This window comes from Seriola lalandi, unplaced genomic scaffold, assembly GCF_002814215.2.
Source record: "Seriola lalandi dorsalis isolate HSWRI2012SDOR001 ecotype SW California unplaced genomic scaffold, Sedor1 jcf7180002054361, whole genome shotgun sequence".
Classification (NCBI taxonomy): Eukaryota; Metazoa; Chordata; class Actinopteri; order Carangiformes; family Carangidae; genus Seriola; species Seriola lalandi.
This window is the reverse complement of record NW_019524914.1, coordinates 667,829-688,384: the sequence shown is the minus strand read 5'-3', so window position 1 is coordinate 688,384 and position 20,556 is coordinate 667,829. Positions and strand designations below refer to the sequence as shown.

Here is a 20,556-nt window from a genome sequence, read left to right as displayed (position 1 = left end):
TTCGATCCACTGACGAAAACCGTTACGCGGTTGAAAGCTCTAGTTTTCACCTGTGTTTTAAAATCCCTGCCACTCAATTTAGAGTGATTATATCCTTATATCCTACATTTTGTAATGGACTGCTCATTGCTAGAATTTGTTCTTTACACACAGCAATAAGTTAAACACAATAGAAGCAGGTTTGTGGTACACACTCAGCCTGCCAGCAGCTTAACGGACTTCATTAATTACTTTCATTCAGCAGCTCAGTTCAGTGCTTCTCCAGGTTCCCACCAGCTGGACGGTACACACACACACACACACACACACACACACTCTAACATCATCCTGGGAGGAATTTCAGGCTGGCATCCTGACCTGCCCAGACTCACTTAGTGGACCGACTCCAGCTCTGACCGACTGTGATTATCTTTGCAGCCCCCTCACTCTGTGTGAGTGTGTGTGTGTGTGTTCTTGTTTTGGGAACTTATTCCCAGATTGCATTCTACATATGAGCTTTGGCTGATTTCCAGGAGCCCACGCTGTCCATCTGCCAGACTATACTGTCCTCACACACTCGTATGTATGTATGTACCGTGTGTGTGTGTGTGTGTGTGTGTGAAAGCAAAGACTGCGATTCCAACCTGCTGGGCACCAAATGTCAGATTTATAAATTCTATGCTTCACAAATGAGATGGATGGAGAATGGATTTCAACAACTATTTCATGGTAAAATTGACCATAAATAGTTGAATATCTTCAGGGCTCACTTAAATCAATTCTCACATGCATGTACATTGAAACAGTTTGTTTGCTGTAATTGTCCTTCCTGTCCATGTGACGGGGGGACAGGATCTACTTTGTTCCACTACTTGAAGCTAATTTGAGGCTTCAGCAGTCTGAGTTCATCAAATCAAGTGGCTTTCTGTCAAAGATATTTTTTTTATTTTTTTATTTTATTGCTGTTCACAGGGAATCACTGTTTGGGGGAAACAAAGAAAGAATTTGGTAGTGAAGTATGTGGATTAATGCCACAGTCGATCGTCTTTGCAGGCTGCTAGGTAGGAAGAAACCACCATCAATGGTTACCATCTGACTCTGATTTGGTTCTTGGCAAATAAACAGAGTGTTGCTGCCATCAGTTTCACCTGAAAGGACTTACTGTCGGCTTTTGAATGAGCTGGACGCAGCTGGATAACAAGTAGTAGCACACTTTGTAAAGTCTTCTTTATATAAAAACAGGATCTGGGTCAGTGATGTCACACCTAGAAGAAAGACAAAAGACAAAACTTGAAGGAAAAGCCAAGATATTTCTACAAAATGTTGCCTGATAGGAACTGATACATTGAAAAGTAAGAATCTACATTTTGAAAGTGAGGAAACTTTGAAAAACCTGGTGATGTGGTTCCGTGAATGTTGACAGAGAGCGAACATCGAATTACATTAAGACACGAGGGAAAAGATCATTTCATGTGTTGAGCTTCATTAGATTCAGCATCACCTCTGGCTCACCGTCTCTTCCTGAACTGATGGTCTATTAGTTTGTTTAAAAAAATAAAACAGATGGAAAGGTTTACAGAGCTGAACACAAAATAAATCAAGCAATGAAGAAGCTGCATGTGTTTTTTTCCCCAGTGTTTTGTAGGATGGACTGTTGACCTACACCACACTGCTGCCATCTACTGGCCAAAACAATGACCACATCCTCTGACATTTCAAAACAACATAACCTTTAGACTTCATACACAGTATAGTTTTATTGTTTATATTAAATCAGAAAGATAAGCACTATAACATACGTTACAAACTAAGAAAATTTTATATCTTGGGGGGGGGGTTGACATTACAAAACAAAAAAAACAAAAAAAAGTAGTAACACTAGTGGACAAAAACATTCTTTAAATAACAGAACTGTACATTTTAATATGCAACTAAAAAAAGTAAGACACCAAAAAAAAAAAAAAAACAAACAAACAAATGAAACAGTGATACTACGTGACAGAAAACGATCACGGGCAGTTAGTACCAAACAGAGCTAAAGCTAAAGGGAAGTGGCTATAAGCTGATACAGGTTACTGCTGGAATATGAAAAGTACAACAAAGTAAGGCAGCAGAAGGCAGGCGTTTAGACAGCAGGAAACAGGCCGGGGCAGAGGCAGAGGCAGGAATAAACTAAAATATCATCAAAATGCAAAGTGGCTCCATCACTTACCCACTGTCTAACAGAGTTAACAACAGAGCAGATAAAAACATATAACAGCTGAAACTGAATATAAACTCTTATAAAACCACCTCGTGAAAAAACCCCATCACCTCTCTTCATTTTGTATTTGACAGATAATCACACTGAATCTCTTTCACACACTCTGAAAGAACCCACAGTCCACACAGTGCAGGTATTACACCTTCTGACTGACAAGTAGAAAAAAAAAAAGGAAGAAAACACACAAACAGTGCCATGCAGCATTTTGCCTGCAATCCAAAAATGTTCCATTAAATCATTCACTGCAAACGCTCTTGTTCTGACTGTCGATCAGTTCAATGCAGATGAACACTAACTGTGGACACTGGACACATGTAATATTGTGATTTCTAGCGAATTTGATCCCGCACATTGTGTACGCTGCATAATGTACAAGTTGCACCTGTTCAACAGGTTTCGCTCATGAATTGAAAAAAAGTTGCATAGCTAAAAGGAGCAACATCAGAAGCAGCTCCAAATGCTTTGTAATAATCAATATTAAAAATAGCTCTCTGACTTTATTAAAACAGACACTAGGGGGCACTCAATGCCCTAAATGGCCCAGTTATTACATAATCAACTGTAAATATGAGCTCATGGTCAAACCCAGAAAATAAATGTCATCAGTTTTCTCACATCACCTCAAAAGCTAACACCTGTTGCTGGTGTTCTGAACTGTGTGTATGTGCGATGACTACTTTTCTTATTAATGGCTTCATTCAACTTCTTTGGGTTATCAGGTAAAAAAAAAACAAAAAACAAAAAAAAACATAACACTCTTACCTGGTATAAAACTATTCGTCTACACAATGTGAACCAATTAGTGCAAAAAAAAAGGTTAAGTGCAATGTTACATGATGTCCGATGTCCACATGATCACAGTCTGCTCTCTGAGTGAGTCAATCTGACTGCTCAGCCACAGAGAAAGGGGGAGGGGGGGGGGGGGGGTTTACTGTGCTGCCGTAACACAGGGACAGGAAGCCGGATGCAAACAGATATTTGGGACATAATCGATCCACAGTAGCACAGCGCATGCCCTTATTCACAAGATTTAAAGTACAGTACAAGCGCCATTACAAGTTGGTACAAAATGTAAAATAAAACATACGCAATTAATGTACATAAAAATATTTTTAAAAACAAACAAACAAAAAAAAGTCAAAAATGTGAAGTTCCTTTCTTAAAGTGGATCTTGACACTGTCCCAGTGCTGTCAAAGTTCTGCCAGAGGAAATCACAGCTGACTCTTCTATGACAGAGAGGGGGGGGGGACATCCATCCATCCAGATCGCACGGAAAAATATAGCATTTATTTAATACATCTTAGAATTGTATTTCTTAATTAGAAATTCAAAAAAATCTATACTCTTTAGTAATATTTACTTATTAAAATCTCATCTTTGTAAACAGTTTGCCCTTTTTGTCTCTAGTTTGAAAACTCTAATCAGACTGAAAGTGAGGCTTGTATATGTATGTTGTACATATATATTTATAAATTGGTGGCAAACATTTTAAAAATAATCTGATACCAAAGAAATACATTGAAAACAAAACTCTAATTCCTTTAGTCTTCATTTCTACCATGATTGCTTGAGAGCATGAAGCAGCCACGACACAGCTGGATTTTGCTTCACCTGAAGAAAAGTGGGCTGCCAGATGTTTCACCAACAACACGTCACTGCTCAGCTGTGAGCAGGACCTGCAGCTGGGGCTCCCATTCACTCATATTATTGGAGCTGTTAAAAAAAAAAAAAAAAAAAAAAAAAAAAGATAAATTGCGTGTTGGCATTTCTGCTGCTGTTCAGCACTGCAACAGGGTTGCTACGGTGTGTAACCATGGCGATGAGGTTGCTATGGCTTCAGGGGGGCCATGAGCTGGTGATGAGAGAAAAGAAGCTCCTCGACTTGGGCTCCTCGCTGTATCGTCTCACGTGTTCGTCCAAGTCTTTTTTGGTTGGAGGGGCAGACGCAGGGTCTCAGAGCTGGACCTGTGGATCTGCTCCCAGTGCTGATTTCAAACCCTTAACTGCATCACTCCACCTCATTTAAAATAACGACTGACAAATACAAGCTGTGTGAGGGTAACTTTGCATGAAGCAGGTGTAAACAGTGTTTGTTCACAAGTCGCCTCCTCTAAAAAAGTGTGCATGACTGTGTACACGGTGTTCATGTCTTTCACATTTAATGAATCTTAGTGGCAGTGGATGCATGCACAGTGGCCCTACAGAGATTGTTAGCATGCATATTCAGATCTGTACACTCTATACACTGCAAATCCATGTGTGTGTGTGTGTTCTTCCTTGAAACCTGTGACAATCTTTACATTCAGAGTCTGTCACTGCGGAAAGTATCCTCCACAGATGGGTCCGGTAGCACCATGTCCGGATCGCTGAGCATGCTCAGGCCATCCAGGCTAAGGGGCTCGATGCGCAGCTCGTCCTCCAACGGGAAGCCTCCCTCTGAGTCGAAGCACTCTGGCACCGTAGAGAGAGCGCTGCTGATGTCCTTTGACAGACTGGGGTTGGAGTCATCTGGGAGAGAGAAACAGATGATGGTGGGTGAATGTTTCCTCCAGTCTGGAAAACACTTTCTCTCGCTATAGTTAACAGTCTCACTGCCCTCGCCACTAAACACATCCAACACACTCCTCCATTTATGACTGTTGAGTTCGAACTTTAGCCATAATTAGACCCAAATATCAGCTTGCAGCTGGAACCCGAGGCAGCACAGACACACAGCAAATCTCTTCCACACCAGTGGTGGTTGAAAAACATTGTCCAATAGCCAGTCTCATTACCTTTAATCCAAAATCATTTCCCCTCGTGTCTTAGATCATAAATATAATCAAAGTAGTCAAACATCATTAATTAACTGAATCAAATGACTGCATGTAATGTGAACAGTCATAACTCTGAAGATCTATTGAACTTTTTAGCCTCTTTAATAGTGCTGGAACAATTCTCCAAATCCACGTTTTTGTTTTTTTTTTTGCAATACACAGAAGAACTTTACCAGACTGACTGTAAGGGTGGACGATCTGGCCAAAGGATCATATGACAATGTTGTTGGGTAGATTCGCTAGCTATCATCTGAATCATGCTCTGCATTCTGTCCTCTCTCATTTTATTCTGAAAGTCCTGACAGGAAGTTGTGATTCGTATCTTTCCACCGGACTGTGTGTCTGTCGGATTGTTTGGGGAATTTTCTGCCCCTAGTGGCTAAACATCAACTAATGCAGATTTAAAAAGGCAAACAAATAATTCAGTCAATCAGCCCGTTGGACTGACCGGTGAGTATAATGTTGGGTAGTCCTCCGCTGCAGTTGGAGTACAGCATGTTGGACCTCATGTGCATGGGGTCGTGCAGGCTGCCGTGGCTGCCGCCCAGTCCTGAGAGAGCAACCTGAGAGTAGTAGAGCGATGAGGAAGAGGATGAAGGGTCGAAGCAAGAACCCCCTGCTGTGGAGCTCATTGTGTTTTCCAACAGACTGAACTGGTCCAACTAGACGGCAGATGGTGGAGAGAAGAGACACATGAGAATCAGTCGTCGTATTTACCCTTGGCAGCATGTTTGATGTGTGTCTTTGAGTGGTTTACAGTGTTTTCTCATGTTATTGACAGCACATTGAAAAACTTAGTGACACAGGATTATAATGACATAAAAATCCACTGATAAGATTTGTATATATCCTGCTGATGAACTAACCTTGCAGGGAACAAACAACCTTCTCATGGGGACATGAGCTGATACCACAGAGACATCTGCCCTGAGGAACTGCAGGAAATCATTTCTTGGTTAAAGAAATGATACTGTTACTGATACTGAAACTTGTTTGTGTAAATGATTTATGGCTCTGCAACAAGTACATTTTGAAGTTGTGATTGTCGCCATTACAAATGTTTATATTTACGTATGTCCCCCATTAAAAACACTACGCATGTTCACATCCATATTGTCTGCATTTGTTGGCCTTCACATCGGAGCTGATAAGGAAAAACAGGCCAACAAGTCTTTATCCTTGTTGAGACAACTTAACCTTGCTGACATGTCTCTGTGGAGATGAACTCTGACTGAAAATACGTGCACTGCTTTGTGCATTCAACATTCATACACTGTGTGTGTGTGTGTGTGTGTGTGTGTGTGTGTGTCAACTGGTACATGTGTGTGTGTCAACTGGTACCTGATAGGGGAGGGTCTTGCTCTGGCGATTGGAGAACTGAGGCTCCATGAAGGGGTCAGTGAAGAGTGTTGCCATATTGTTGTGCTGTCATGGAAGACACAGAGGCCCAAAACATCAGATCGTCATCAGACAACAAGTGGTCTGCAAGTTTGTGTGTTTATAAGTTTATTATTATGACGTGTGTGATGTAAATAAATCACTTCTTTTTTACAGTGGTCCATTGAAGTGGAGTAGACCAGGCTTTAACAGTTGGACGATAATGTAATTATTGAGACTAAAATCAAATAACCATTAAGCTTCTCTTGGATTGAAATGATCAGTTGATTAATGGATTAGTCAATCAACAGAAAATTATTCTGAAATCAGGATAATAGATAAATTGTCTCAATAGTTTATTATTGGTTCCAGCTTCTCCAAAATGGATTTGCTGCTTTTCTTAGTTTTATAATTATAAACTGAATATTTTTAAGTTTTGAACAGTTGCTCAGACAAAACGAGACATTTGGGAAATTCTTATGGACTTTTTCCATTATTATTTAAAAAAATTACGAAAAAAATAAAAAAAGGATAAAATAATGAAAACTGTTTGTAAACGTGCAGGTGGTACATTTGGCAGCCACACTTACACAATAAAAATAGCATATGTGTCTACACCTATCACACCTCACCAGCCTGAATAACTGTTAATGATCAGATGTATGATCTGTGTATTCTCCACGGTACTGATGTCTTTATTTTCAGAGGTATTACTGAAGTTTACATTTATAGTTACATAGACAACATTCGCAAAATATTTCTATCTGTTATTTAGGTCCATTAAGTTTAAAAACAAACTACAGAGTAGCTGTAATTGCTCAAATAAGTGCTGGTTAACAGAACTACAACACTGAATCTAATCTCCTACACTAACCTCTGCAGGGAGATAAAAAATAAAATTACAAACTAAATCAACAATGCACATGTTGAGTGTTTCTGTGCCCATGTGCACACACCCAGACAAAGGCGGCCTTCATGGCACTTACTTGGCTCGTGTTGAAGTCCAGTGGGATGCTCTGGAGAGGGGAGAGAGGCTGCTGTTGCTGTTGCTGCTGCTGTTGTTGTGACTGCTGCTGGTGCTGGTGCTGGTGTTGCTGTTGGCGTTGTCGGCTCTGGTCCACTGCGTGCTGGGATTGTTGGTAGAGTGGGTAGGGTGGGGGCGGCTCCCTTGGCATGTTGCTGGTATCCAAAGCAACTCCCTACACAGGACAGAAGAAGCCAGCAGGAGTCACTACAGACTGAATACAAGTTTAATAAAGACTTGAAGTTTATTTATTCTGATTGCAGTGTCATTACTCAGCTACACTGACCCCATCAAAAACAGGGTAAAAACAATTGCACCAGTGTTTTGCAATGGCAGGAATTTTACTGGGGATTTGGATTTCATTTTATATAATTGTACTTTTTCTCTTGTTACAGACGTGTCGTAGTGCTACATTATTTCTGACAGCAGGTTCTTTTTCTTTCAAGTGTCAGTCTACAAAATGCAATGACACTGAAGCCAAAGTTCAACACAACACAACCACAAATGTATTATCTTTGTTTATCTCCACATAACAAACACTACAAAATGAACAATCCCTCATCTGACCAAGGAACTGTGTGACGTATATGTACCTGTGTGATGGGGGACAGTGAAGGGGACATGGTGGGAGACAGCTGCTTGGCCAGACCCCTGCGCTGCTCAGCGCCTGGAGACAGGGTAAGGGGGCTGATGGGAGCGGGACGTCGCCGGGGGGAATTGCTGGACAGACGCAGGGATGAGTTGATGGAGGGATTGCTGAGCGATGACTGCAGCTGACAGTTGTTGAGGGACGCCTGAATTGAGGGATTGCTCAGAGAGGAGGAGAGTCCTGCCGGGACAGTAAAGACAACATGACAACAGGTTCAAAAAGCACCAGAGCGTAAATGTACATTTACAATGAAACTAATAAGGCAGCTATGGATCCAAAGCAGATATTGGCCCTTAGAAACCAAGGAGAACATGTGGAAGTTATGATGTAGTATGCACTTGATTTTCCAGTGCGCTCTCCAGTCTTAAACCCAAAACACTAGACTTTTGTGTGATTGGAGGGAGAGAAAGATGGAGCACAGAGGAAAGGAAAATGAGAGGACAGAGAGAGACTGAGGGGAAAAGAAAAGAGCTGATTGTAGCGAGCCAAAACAGGGTCAAAGTTCCTCTGTCACTTTGGTGCTCGGCCAAGCTGAACTGTGTTCGACATGGCAGCCCAACCACACATCCTACTCACAAAGTACAGAGAGGAAAGACTGAGAGGGAGCAGCGGTGGGTGTGATCCGATCAGGCAACGGAGTTCAGAGTGAGGAAGTTGGAGACAGAGAGATCATTGAATGAGCTGCCCATAATGCACGGTCGGTCTGCTGGCAGAGGGAGAAACCTGGATCCTGCTCAAAACACTGGAGCAGCGGTTCCCAACTTTAAGGCTAAAGCTGAAACAAACCTTCAGGTTATTAAACCTACAAAGACTCAAACCCCAAAGATGAAGATTGACTTCCACTAGTAAATTCAGATACCCCAAATCCAACAAGAAGACAAATGAGAGGACCAAAACATTCATGAAAATACCATGAGTCTGACTCATGTCCAGTGTTTTTCAAAAAAGGAACGAGAGTCACCAAATGTGGATAAAATGGTGGATTGAGAGATTAAGTGAATAGAACAATAATTTTAACTCAAAACATAAAGCAGTAAGTGATACTGTTTGCTCACAGATTTTGTCCAGTTTATATTTTTTGGGGATCACTGTAATGACTTTTAATTCAATAATAACTTCAAATATATTTTGCAAAAAGAAAAAAATAAACAAACGTCAACAAAGCATAGGAGCTAAATGTGGAATAGATTTCGTTTGTGTCTGTGTGCCTGCCAATTGGGGAATGAAGGATCAAAAATAGGGACACAAGTCCAAAACACACACGCACAAAGCTGTACTCCACCCACCCTGTGAGTTGCCGATGCCTAAGTGCATCATGGCGGCCGGCAGGTTTCCGGTGCTGCTGCCTCCGCTGAGGTTGGGATACCCTCCGTTGTCCTCAGGGTCCAGCGGGGTGGAGAGCGGGGAGGGGAAGTGAAGGTTGCTGAGGTCGGGCAGGGAGCCGCCGGTGTTTAACGAGCCCTGGTAGTGGGACAGACCGGGGTTCTGCTCTGGAGATGGGAATATACTGCAGAGAAGGTGGACAGAAACACACCGACACTCAGAATCCACTTGAATTCATTTAAATATGGTGCATAATTAAAGGCAGGGCCACTAAATGTGCCTCCAATGCCGTTTCAAATTGACAAGATGTTTCTTTGACTCTCATCCACTTGTTCTAGCCGCTTCTTTTTTCCACCCACTCTCTATTTCCTCTATTATTTCTCCAATTTCCATTTCTGCTCATATGCTGCATTAACAGCATATGAGCAGCAACTGTGACTCATTGTTGTCTTTCCCCACACACACAATCTTGCACAACAAATGCTTGCCTCCACAAACACACAAACAGTGTTTCTCTCTCGGGAAAAGAGAAAGTGTGAAACCAAGAAGCCAAAGCAGCTAATTTATCACTGTTTAATCATTTATTTCCACAATAAACAAAAGGGTTTTCTAAGAGTCTTAAATCTCATAAGGCCCCTCAGAAGACTGTATCACGGTCTGTATAATGATATATAATATAATAATAATAATAATAATAATATTGATATGAATTGTAAATCTTGTCTGATCTGTATCATCTACTGGCAACGTGACACAGGAGGTGGTTTACAGTTGGAAAACAATAGTGCTAGCAAACTGTCGTTGAACAATGCCAAAGGAATCTGATCGTAATAACTCTGTTCCTCCGAGTTAAAAGAGTTGGAGGTGTAAAGAGGATCACAGACATCCTGTTCGACACGGTGGGAATGTGTGGCATTTCATTTCTAGGATTTCATTGTTTCTGTTGACCGGCCGCCTGTGGAAAACGGCCATATCCTATTTTCAGTGACAGGAATATGATATGGGCCACAGTGGCATTAAAATGTGTTGTGTAACGTTACAATGATATGGGTCTTACTTGATTCCAGGCACTTCACAGGATTTAGGCCTCGATGCCAGAGACTGGACCTGAAACAGAAACACAAAATTACAACTGTGATAGAAACTGATGCATATTGAAAAAAAACAAACAAAAAACAAACAAACAAAAAAAAAAAAAACCTTGAACGTTCATTTTCGCTCTGTGCCTCAACCAGATCATAACAATTCTCATCAGACATCAGTGCTCTCATTCCCCCCAAAATGAAAAACCTGTGTATCTCACGACGTGGTACTCGTTGGAATCATTTTTGGAAGGTAACATGAGGAGGGGATTTCTGTGGCACTAAAAGCTCCCCCAGGTGTAACTGCATGGGGGCAGAAACAAATTCTTATTTTGACAGTGACAAAGAAACTGGATTTAATGTGGATCGACCCTGATCTGCATAATGAGCTCAGTATCTGCGCAGATGCTGGTCGGATCAACGTATTTTTTTTTATATATGTTATGAGCCACATGGCGCCTGAAATCCACCACAATGTGGAAAGCTTCACATTAACAAAGATACTGTACTGCTCCAGGAACCTGAACCATCACCTCATTCTGGGTTGGGCGCCTGACCTGGGAACTGAAAGTAATGTCTGGGTCCAAAAGACACTGATTGTCAGGAGCGCTGGGCATGACAGTTTGTCCTTTATCTCATGTAATGTGTAACAGTGGAAGATGATCGATCCTGCGTCAAGAACAATTCATGAGGCGAACTGTCATGACTTATTTCCTCATGCCTTTCCTCATCTAGTTTGACAACATCTATGATTTCCTCCGTCATGATTTGGAGGCCAAGGGTTGTTGACATCCCCGATCCTAGAAATCTGTGTCTGGCTCGTCCTGCCCAATCACCTCTCTACCGTCACACAGGAAAGACTGGTTCAACGCGTTCAAGCATCCGACATCTCACGACTCAGGCACGGCAGGAATTTAAGGTGTCGCAACCTAATTTGGCATCGTGACCATTCTACATAGAAATGAATGTAGGGAGGTCTGATCCCGTTATTACAGTCGCTGTTTGGAGGTTTTTTTTTGTAACTTTAAGCAGCAGTCTCACCTTCTTGGCCTCCCACAGCTGCTTGGGAAGGGGCTTACTGACACCTATTAGACTCTCCTCGTTAGCCAGGGTGGGGAAGGAAAACACTGCAGAGAAGAGGGTACACCTTAATTGAATGTTTTCTACCAATGACACGATGGTTATTGAAGAAAAATCCTACTCACCGTCTCCGGAGCCATCCACCTCTGCCTCATTCACACTGGCTACATGCCAGCCTCCACGGAAACAAACACATAAAAAAAGAGGAGGGGGATGATAGATGGAGAAATAAAGAAAGACATAAAAACAAAAGCAGAGGAACATTAGAGGATGTTCAATATTAACCAGCTGTTTGAATCATTCCGACATGTCTGGAACAATAATCAGTCCCTGTGACAGGAACAGGCTCGATGGAATACACTCCGCAATTACTGTGCAGTTTCATAAACACAACAGCTGGGCATCTGGCATCATGTTATTAGTCGCAGAGATGAGGAAAAGGGGGGAGAGAAGTTGGGTGGAGGGGGTGGAGGGGGTCACAGACTGATGAGGACTAAAGAGAGGGCCATTGTTTTTCCTCATGCCACAAAGAGGCTCTTTCTCTTCCTTTTCACTGCAGACCCCATGCCAGATACACAAGCCTTTGTCTTCTCCTCCTTTTAACTTTTCTCTATTCTGTCTAACTCTTGTGTTAAGCAACAACACTTCCTGCGCACTCTGTTGCTTATTAGGAAAAAAAAAATGTGTTTCTCCTCTCCGTCTCCTCATCATTCACTTGAGCTCAGCTTCTCTTACATTAGCCTTTGATCAACTGCCCACCCATTCCTTCTTCCTTCCATGCTCTCATTTCTCTCTGAGGCCCATTCATTTTGAGAGGCAGCTTTTCATGCTGCAGGAACAGATGGGACAATGAGGCGATACAACAAGTCTAGCATCATTTCTTTCCCCTTTTCAAAAGGTGTCTGGTCGCTGTTGCTCGCAGAGGGACAAAGGACAGAAAGGGCAGAAACAGGACAACTGGGATGGAAAATGGCTGGCCGGTTTCCCTGGCTGGATTTCTTACACCGTGCAATGCATTCAGTTTGTGTGTGTGAATGTTCAGGATTAAGAGAAAGCTATCACTGTGAAGAGCATACCAGCAGTCAGAGGCCTGTCAGCTGCACAGGTACCGTTAGAGCTCCTCTGACTGCTGCTGCTCCTTTTCCATTAAAAAAAAAAAAAAAGAAAAAGAGACACCAAAAAGACTGTAGCTGAACTCCTCTGCTCCTAACTACTTCCACCCCGGCACTGTGACTCATAGCTGTAATTCCTAGTTAGATGCTTCTTTAATCAGCGAGGGCTTAACACCACTCGAAACCAGCTGAAACCTTGAGGTGTCAACGAGGCCCTGGGGCCTCACAGCTCTCCGCGCTGCTGTGGCGGCAGCAGTGAGGCGATGAGGAAGCACTGCTGATCCCCCAACATGAACCAGGTTGGTGTCATAGCCTCTTTTAGAGGACAGGATATACAGCCTGTGCAGCTATGTGCACTATGTGCTGGTGGACTATATACAGCAGGTTATGCAAGAAGACAGTACTGTATGTGACAATCCACAGGCGGCCGATCTCATCTTTGAGCAAATATAATTAACTCCTGACATGTACAGTTAACCATAACGGCCTGATTCTAGGTCTGGCAGCTTTGCACTGAAAGAGACACTGCACCAGAAACTGATTAATGGACAGAAAATGAATCAGCAAATATTTTGAGAACTGATTAATCGTTTAAGTCAGGGACTGTGGGACGCCCCTCTGACAAACCCTGGAAAAAGGCGCCTCACGCCACCTTATAGTTTACCTGCTTTGTTTCACTTAATTCCTGGATGGTATCACTATTATGTTATTTGATCCCATAGAGACTCAACAATTGATCCAATACTGCCTGATACTGCTGTTTGATGAACTTGAGACTAAACCAAATACATAAAAAATGTCTGTCCTAAGGCTTTCATTAGTTTCTGACTCTGGGAAAAACAGTAAAATTCCCCAAAAACTACTGAATCTCTGAACTCTCTCTAACCAAAAAACACATAGTTGGGCTAATTTTCATGATCTCCTTTTCATTACTAATGTAATAACATTTTTTCCTTTCCATTTATTGAGCCTCCCCTGAAACTGTTTGGACCCCCCATGGTGAGGCCCACCTCCCACTTTCAAAACCTCTGGTTTAAGTATTATTTTAAGCAAAAATGTAAGAACACTCTGATTCCAGCTTCTTGTGTGAATATTTTCTGGTTTTCCTAATAAATCTGTGAAAGTACATCGAATATCTTTAGGTTTTGGACTGTTGGACAGGCATTTGATAACACCAGCATGGACTTTGGGAAAATGATGATGGAACCAAATGATTAACTGATAAAATCATTGGTAGATTCATCCATAATCACAATAATTGTTGCAGCCCTAAAAAGACTGACAGGAGATGAGTACAACACACATGAAGCAACCATGCACATGAAATACCTGGTGTCACACACAGCAACATTTTCAACTGAGCCATTTAAAGCACAACAGGCAGTGTGCTCTAATTCAAGTATCTATACTGGGCTGATTCTGTTTGTACGTGAAATTCATACTTGGCCCAGATCTTAAAGCAATATCCTGTATAAGCTTGTTGGCTAAACACAGTGAGCAGTAATCCAGTGGAGGAGCACTTCTCTCATCCAGTCCACACTTCATCAGGGCTGAGATCAGACAGAAGTGACAAACACTGTCAAATACACAATGGATGCTCAGATGGAAACATCTCAGCAGAGAAGCGAGTGAAGAAGTGAAAAGATGAAGAGTGTGAAAAGAGGAGAGAGGAGGATGAATTCTTTTGTCTTTGGACCAATTACAAAAGGTATAAACACAACGTTGCTGTTGGCCTGATAGTGATTTGTGTAACTGAGCTCAGAGCAGCTGGCTGGATGGACTGTGTTCTCTGTTAATAAATGACCAGAGGAACAGAAACACAAACACCATAAACTAGCATGATTACTACAACATGGACCCAGTATAGGAGCAGCCTGCGTACTGCATGTGACTGAGAGGGTATCTAGTTTAAACACACGTTGGCTCTGCGCTGCAGTGACCAGGACTTCTCTCTCACCTCTATAATGCACTGGATGAGTGTCAGAAGTAATGTCTCTGTACACTAGTGGATCTGAATGAGTCTCTCTAGACTGTTTCCTGCCCCTGTTGGTGGTGCGCATGTCACACTGAATATTCCACCTCCTTCTAATCTGCTAATAGATTCTGTCAGCTCTGCTCCTCATGGTCACTCACACTCACTCCACGAAAAGAGAAAACACAACACAAGTTTGTCTCACAACAGGTCAGCAACACATGCCAGACCGAGTCAGTACATTGCACCCAAATCAATCCGAGCAGAAATTTGAATACATTTGTTTAAACAGGACTCCTTTGTCAAAGTAGAAACATATAGGAGACTGCAAAGCTACCACACACACACACACACACACACACACACACACACACACACACACACACACAGTGAACTTGTGCTGGGCGAGCAGGCAGGGGCGGTCGTTACACCCTGGCAGTGTAAACACCTTGTACAAGTAAAGCGAACCTAAACATATGACAGTTCTCAGTAGTCTGCAACAAAGGTTTTGAAATCATGTTGTCAAGAATGAAAAGACACAGCGTGAACACTGTAAGACCACTTCATTATTACAACTAAATTATTTAAACAGCATTTGTACAGGAATGATTGTGTCCCAAGCTTTTTGATTCATAAAAGTGGCAAATCAGTGTAACTGTGATCATTATAAGCGGTTTCCACTGAAATACAGTTTTTACTGTTTTGTCAATTCCAAATGTTTTGCTTGTAAGGAAAATCAAAGCTGCTTCTAGTAGAACAGTATATGGTTTAGAAAAATCTCAAGATTAAACAAGCTCCCCTAAAAATCTTTTAAGATATGCAGTATATATATATATATATATATCGAAGAATAATTTGTGTGCGATATGAATTCTGAACTTAAAAGTTTGCAATTACTGTTCATTTAAGAGGTTTAACTGCTGAACATAAAGTGTCTACTGCAATGAAAAGTCCATTTTCACTCTGTGTCCGCTAGAGATTTCAAATGTCCACGACACTTGTGTAAGTTGCATATTGGACCATGGGTGGATTTCCTCACTCTCCTTGTGCTTCTAGTTTCTGCACATACATCATTCTGAAGCTCAAACATCCAGGTATAGTAACAATAAACAAAACACATTTTTGAGTGGTGCAGTGCTTTAAATTTTCTACAGTTTTTTGCTTTAGTCTTTCAAGGCCTTGGTGACCTTGTCAAGATAGAGGTCTGATGATGCAACATTAGGTGTAACGGGAGGATGAGATCAGATCCGTAATAGAAAAGATTTGCTTGGTGATCTCACGGGTGTTGGGATAATATACAGCTTTTTGTGCAGCTACAGTAGAGAGAAAAACTAAACACAATGCAGTAAAAAGACAAAATGGACTGAATTATGTACAAATGAGCTGATGTTTAAGCCTCCGTAAGCTGACGTAGAGTTAAAGTCACATTAACTAAATAAAACAGCCAAACAGACACACAAGTAAAATAACTGCTTTCTCTGAATCTGAGTATGTTGTGCTGTGTTTGTTACTCTCACCATTTCGCTGGGGGGGACCTCGGCCCATCTGCTGGTTCATGCCAAAGGGGTCCTGAGGGTTTGGGTTCATAGCGCTCGTATGGAGAGCAGAGTCTGAATTGGTTCTGTGTAGGAGGAAGAGGAGGGGGGGAGGAGGAAGAAGAGGGAAATTATGCAAAGTGTTCCAGCACCTTGGACAGAGGCAGAAGATTTCTCAGGACCATAAGGTCAGTGAGTCATTCAGCTTCCTGCTCTGCCTCCACACAGGCTGCATTCATCTGCAGGCTCACACTGACCTTACACATAAACACCCTCACAACACAGGACTAATTCTTCATTAGTCCTTGATGAAAACAGGTTTTGGCTCAGAGATGAAATAATAATCGTAGTATAGTATAAACATGCTGGTGTTTGTTATCTCTAATAATACTGATACGGGAAAACACAGAGAAACTGACAAGTCTGCAATATTTGTAAAACCTCTCAACATGACATGAAGATCAACTGTCTTTAATGCAGTTAATAAAAGTTCAGAAATATCATTTTCTGGACTAATTTGACAGGGATCCAGTCTATATGTTTCCACTAGCTGTTTCAGTACTGGCACTTCAATGGTATTCAGTAGAGCACATACCTCCACCAAGGCCAACCAAACTGTACAACATCCTACATCTCAACACCATTAACATGTCTGATTTTTTACATTAAGATCTAAACATTATTTCCTGAGAAACTGATTAAAGTGTTGGGAGCTGCCCAATTGATTCAATTTAAATAGTTTAAATTAAGAGCTATAAAAGATTATTGGATTCGAAATCAGTATCTTCTTGGTTGTCTGTCTAGAGTCCAATATGAGCTGTAAATTCACACATTTACACATGTTCACTTGCATTGGCCAACCCACACAAACCCCTGAGTCCTATAGCTCTCCAGCTGAGAGCTCTGTCTAGTGCTCTCCATTAAGCCTCAATTGCTTCTTTCATGCGTCACTCTTAATTTTCTTCTACATTGTCGCAAATTATTCTAATCACACTCAAGTTTGATCAATTCAAACCTGGCAGCTTTTAAAAAGCTGCTTTTTTTCCCTCAATTAAAGCAGAATTTTCATAATAAAACGTCTAATAATCTGTGGCAACCATTTTGAGTTTCATCACGTTTACAGCCTAAATTAGTCATCTGGTAATAATACTGACAGAAAATTACATTTTTTCACCATCTTAAAGAGAGTTAAGACGATCAATATCAATTTAATCTCTGAGCGTTAAACATGGTGTTTCACCGAATTCCATGTCAGATCTGTTTTGTACTTTTAATCAAACATATAGTTATTTTGAATCAATTTTATCCACACAGAGCCTTGGCTGTAGTTTTTTTCTACACATAAGGCTACAAGTAACAATTAGTTTCACTGGTTTAATGAAGAGTTAGCTTAGCACTAACTGTTTCTGTGTAGCACAGTGGCACTGGGCACATGCAGTATCTCAGACGTCTTGTTGTCCTCACAGTGAAGTTCGCAGCTTCACACACATTTGTAAGTCTGAACAAAACCCAGCTGACTCCCAGGTGCACAATGTAATGCTGTGATAAACATGCTACAGAGCTACCTCTGACCTGAACACTCAGAGCTGAAGTTGGTATTGATCATCTTTTTCAACCCTCAGTAAGACAACAAATACGCAAATATCCTTCTGTATCATAAAGAAACTATTCAAATTTTCAGGATGTTTGCTATTCTAGGTTTTTCAAAAACAAAGCTAATACTTATGTGAATTTTTTTAAGTTTGATCATGTCACTCATGCTGACAAACAGACAAACGGACAAACTGGACAAACTTGACAGAATATTCTTTTCAAATAATGTTTAAACACTTGGAGAAGAATGTAAAAAGGCTGAAAGTCAGAAAATGTGAATAAGGAGCTTTGATTAGGTTTGGTTAGCCTGCGAAGTAGCCGTGAGTCCTGAAGCTAGGTTAGTAAGAAAGGAACTATTGATTAATGTTTCAGAAATACCAAACTGGAAAGATGAGTGGAAAACTATGAAGAAAAAAAAAAAAAAAGAGATTAATAATTCAACCATAGCAGCCTTTAGCTGAGACTTTGTGGCCCTCTATCTCAGTGCTTCAAAGGAAGAAAGGAGAGGATTATTGAGATGTTACAAATCAGGCGGAGATTTACAAAGGATAGAAACCAGGATGTTATGTGTGGCCAAGAGAGATTGAAAAAGAGAAAGAACAGAATTGTTGGCTTCTGTGTGAGCGAGGGATAAAGCAGTAAAGCTAGACTGAGGGAAAGAGAGAGACAGACAGGGGCGGATGGGGGGGGGGTCAAGGGTCACCTGTTGAGTTGTGATATTAATCTAAACCCAGGCCGTTTTTCCTCAGTCCATGGCTGCTGTTCCCTTCAAAGACAGAGGAAGAGCATGACAGACAAATTTACTGGGTGAAAGCAGAGACCCCTGGCTCCTGACCTGAAGTTTAAGAAAAGGAGAAAATATCTCGGTAATAAATATTATGCATTTGTGGAAAAAAAGAAAAGACCCTGGAAAACACTCAGATACAGCACAATACCGTTTTATATTTGAGGGAAATGGAAAGAGAGAGTAAATTAAAAGCAGAGTGAAGACAGATGAGACGGAAAAAAAATGAAGACAAACAAAGACAGGAGCACTAATGGGAAGAATAATTGCAAGCCAGGTTTATAAACCTGTAGCTGGGGGGCAGTTACAAGCTGTTCTCCCATATCTAATGGGAAGAGAAAACTGGTGCAACACAGCCAGCTCTCTGGGGAATCGGCAAGCCAGAGAGAGAAACAACGTAAACAACTTGATGTGAAGAGTCATTGTCAAAGCCTGAGACGATGAAGTGGGAACAGTGACTAAGTGGATTTTTCTGAAGCATTCAGCAAAAAAGGGGCGTTGACTCTTCCTGAGCCTGGAAGTACAGAGCAGACATCAGTTTGTTTTTCTCTCACTGCTAGAACTAGTCTTCCAGAAATACAAACAGAAGAACTCAAATGGACTTTCTATTAATGACTCGACCATCTTCTTTGCAGCCCTGCCGGGGGACATGCTCCTGGCATGCTTGCTTAGCAGAAAACATCTACAAAATGTTCTTGTTTTTCAGCTTTAAATACTGAAAATGGTGGTTTCTTGGTTCAAAAGGGTCTATGGCACTAAGGGTTAAAGGATCACTCTGATTTATTTCAAGTGAGAGCAACTGCTGAGATTTGGGAACACAATGATGTCTATAGAATAAAGTCAGACTCAGCGAAAAGTGGAAGCAGTCAGACAATCGGACAGGTTGTAAAGAACAGTTGAGACGGGTAGTGTCCTTTCAGGCACCAGTAGTGGTAGATAAACGTCAAGATTTTAAGTGTTGTACATGTGATGCCGACACATTCATTTTAAACCAGTCTGGAGAGCCTGATTTGTGAGGGAAGCACATTTGTGATGTGATTTAGGGTGAGATAACCTTTTCATATAAAAAGCAGCAATGAGACCACCTAGAGGATGATAAAAGCCCTCGAATCATCACACCACATCTCCCAAAGAAGCGGCGGAAGAAACTTTTAAATCTCTCCCCTGGAAGGACTTTCTGCAGAGGAGTCTCCAGGGAGCCTGGTCTGAGATTTCATCCCGAGAGAGGCTGGTACAGGAATAGCAGGAGCAAGATGGGTGAATGGAAGTGGAGGAGGGCGTGGGACTGGATTGAAGCTCTGACCCTGAAGCAGATGGTCTCCGAAGGGACTTATCTTAGGCTATACTCAGGTCTGATGCCTCATGCACCCCAGGATCCAGGCCTCTTTTAAGAGCATCTCTTCCCAGACACCAGCGTACAGTAATATTCTTTGACACAACTCATTTCCAAGAAAGCACTATACTTTGAGTAGGCTCTAGAGGACAGATGGTGGATATCAAAAATCATGGCCTGACTCACTACAGATGGATGAAGTTGGGAAATCACTACTTTTTTTCCCCAAAGACAAAAAACTGCCTCGGCAAATCCAGAGAGAGGATAAGATCTGTTGGCCAGGCTGCTGGTCATGGAGCGGTTAAAGGCTATGTGAACCGCTCTGTTCCCCTGCATTTCTGTCATGCTTCACAATCCCTTAGTCCTGGCCCACTGCCTTTAAGTTTTGATGTAACAGAGGCTGGGAAGCTTGACACAAGCCATGTTAATATAAACACACAATGAGTAAAAGAAATATGTATATATTGTGTGTATTTACAACTGGAACACTTTCTTAACGGTGCATTTCAAAATACTATATGAATAACTTAAAACCACTTGCTTTATGCCAATCATTGGTGTTGGAGAAGGTGGGTCAGCAGATAGCTGATCACTGTTGTAGTAATTAAAGCACTGAAACAGTTAAAAAGCTCG

General features: G+C 41.5%; 1 protein-coding gene across 4 annotated transcripts in view; it reads right to left on the bottom strand.

Moving 5' to 3' along the window:
• Nucleotides 1-1,710: 1,710 nt before the first annotated feature.
• Nucleotides 1,711-20,556, bottom strand: part of crtc3 (CREB regulated transcription coactivator 3) — a 33,028-nt gene continuing 14,182 nt past the window's right edge. Inside the window, exons 5-15 of one of the 4 annotated variants that reach the window (XM_023408435.2) lie at nucleotides 18,510-18,572; nucleotides 16,196-16,299; nucleotides 11,720-11,770; nucleotides 11,556-11,641; nucleotides 10,490-10,539; nucleotides 9,396-9,616; nucleotides 8,054-8,289; nucleotides 7,423-7,635; nucleotides 6,401-6,484; nucleotides 5,508-5,721; nucleotides 1,711-4,751 (exon numbers count right to left, since the gene is read on the bottom strand). In XM_023408435.2, the coding sequence (XP_023264203.1) occupies nucleotides 4,546-4,751; nucleotides 5,508-5,721; nucleotides 6,401-6,484; nucleotides 7,423-7,635; nucleotides 8,054-8,289; nucleotides 9,396-9,616; nucleotides 10,490-10,539; nucleotides 11,556-11,641; nucleotides 11,720-11,770; nucleotides 16,196-16,299; nucleotides 18,510-18,572 (1,528 nt within the window). In that variant the 3' untranslated portion in view covers nucleotides 1,711-4,545. The remainder of the gene's footprint in view (nucleotides 4,752-5,507; nucleotides 5,722-6,400; nucleotides 6,485-7,422; nucleotides 7,636-8,053; nucleotides 8,290-9,395; nucleotides 9,617-10,489; nucleotides 10,540-11,555; nucleotides 11,642-11,719; nucleotides 11,771-16,195; nucleotides 16,300-18,509; nucleotides 18,573-20,556) is intronic. The other 3 variants (XM_023408436.2, XM_087174560.1, XM_087174561.1) reach the window with 3 other exon arrangements.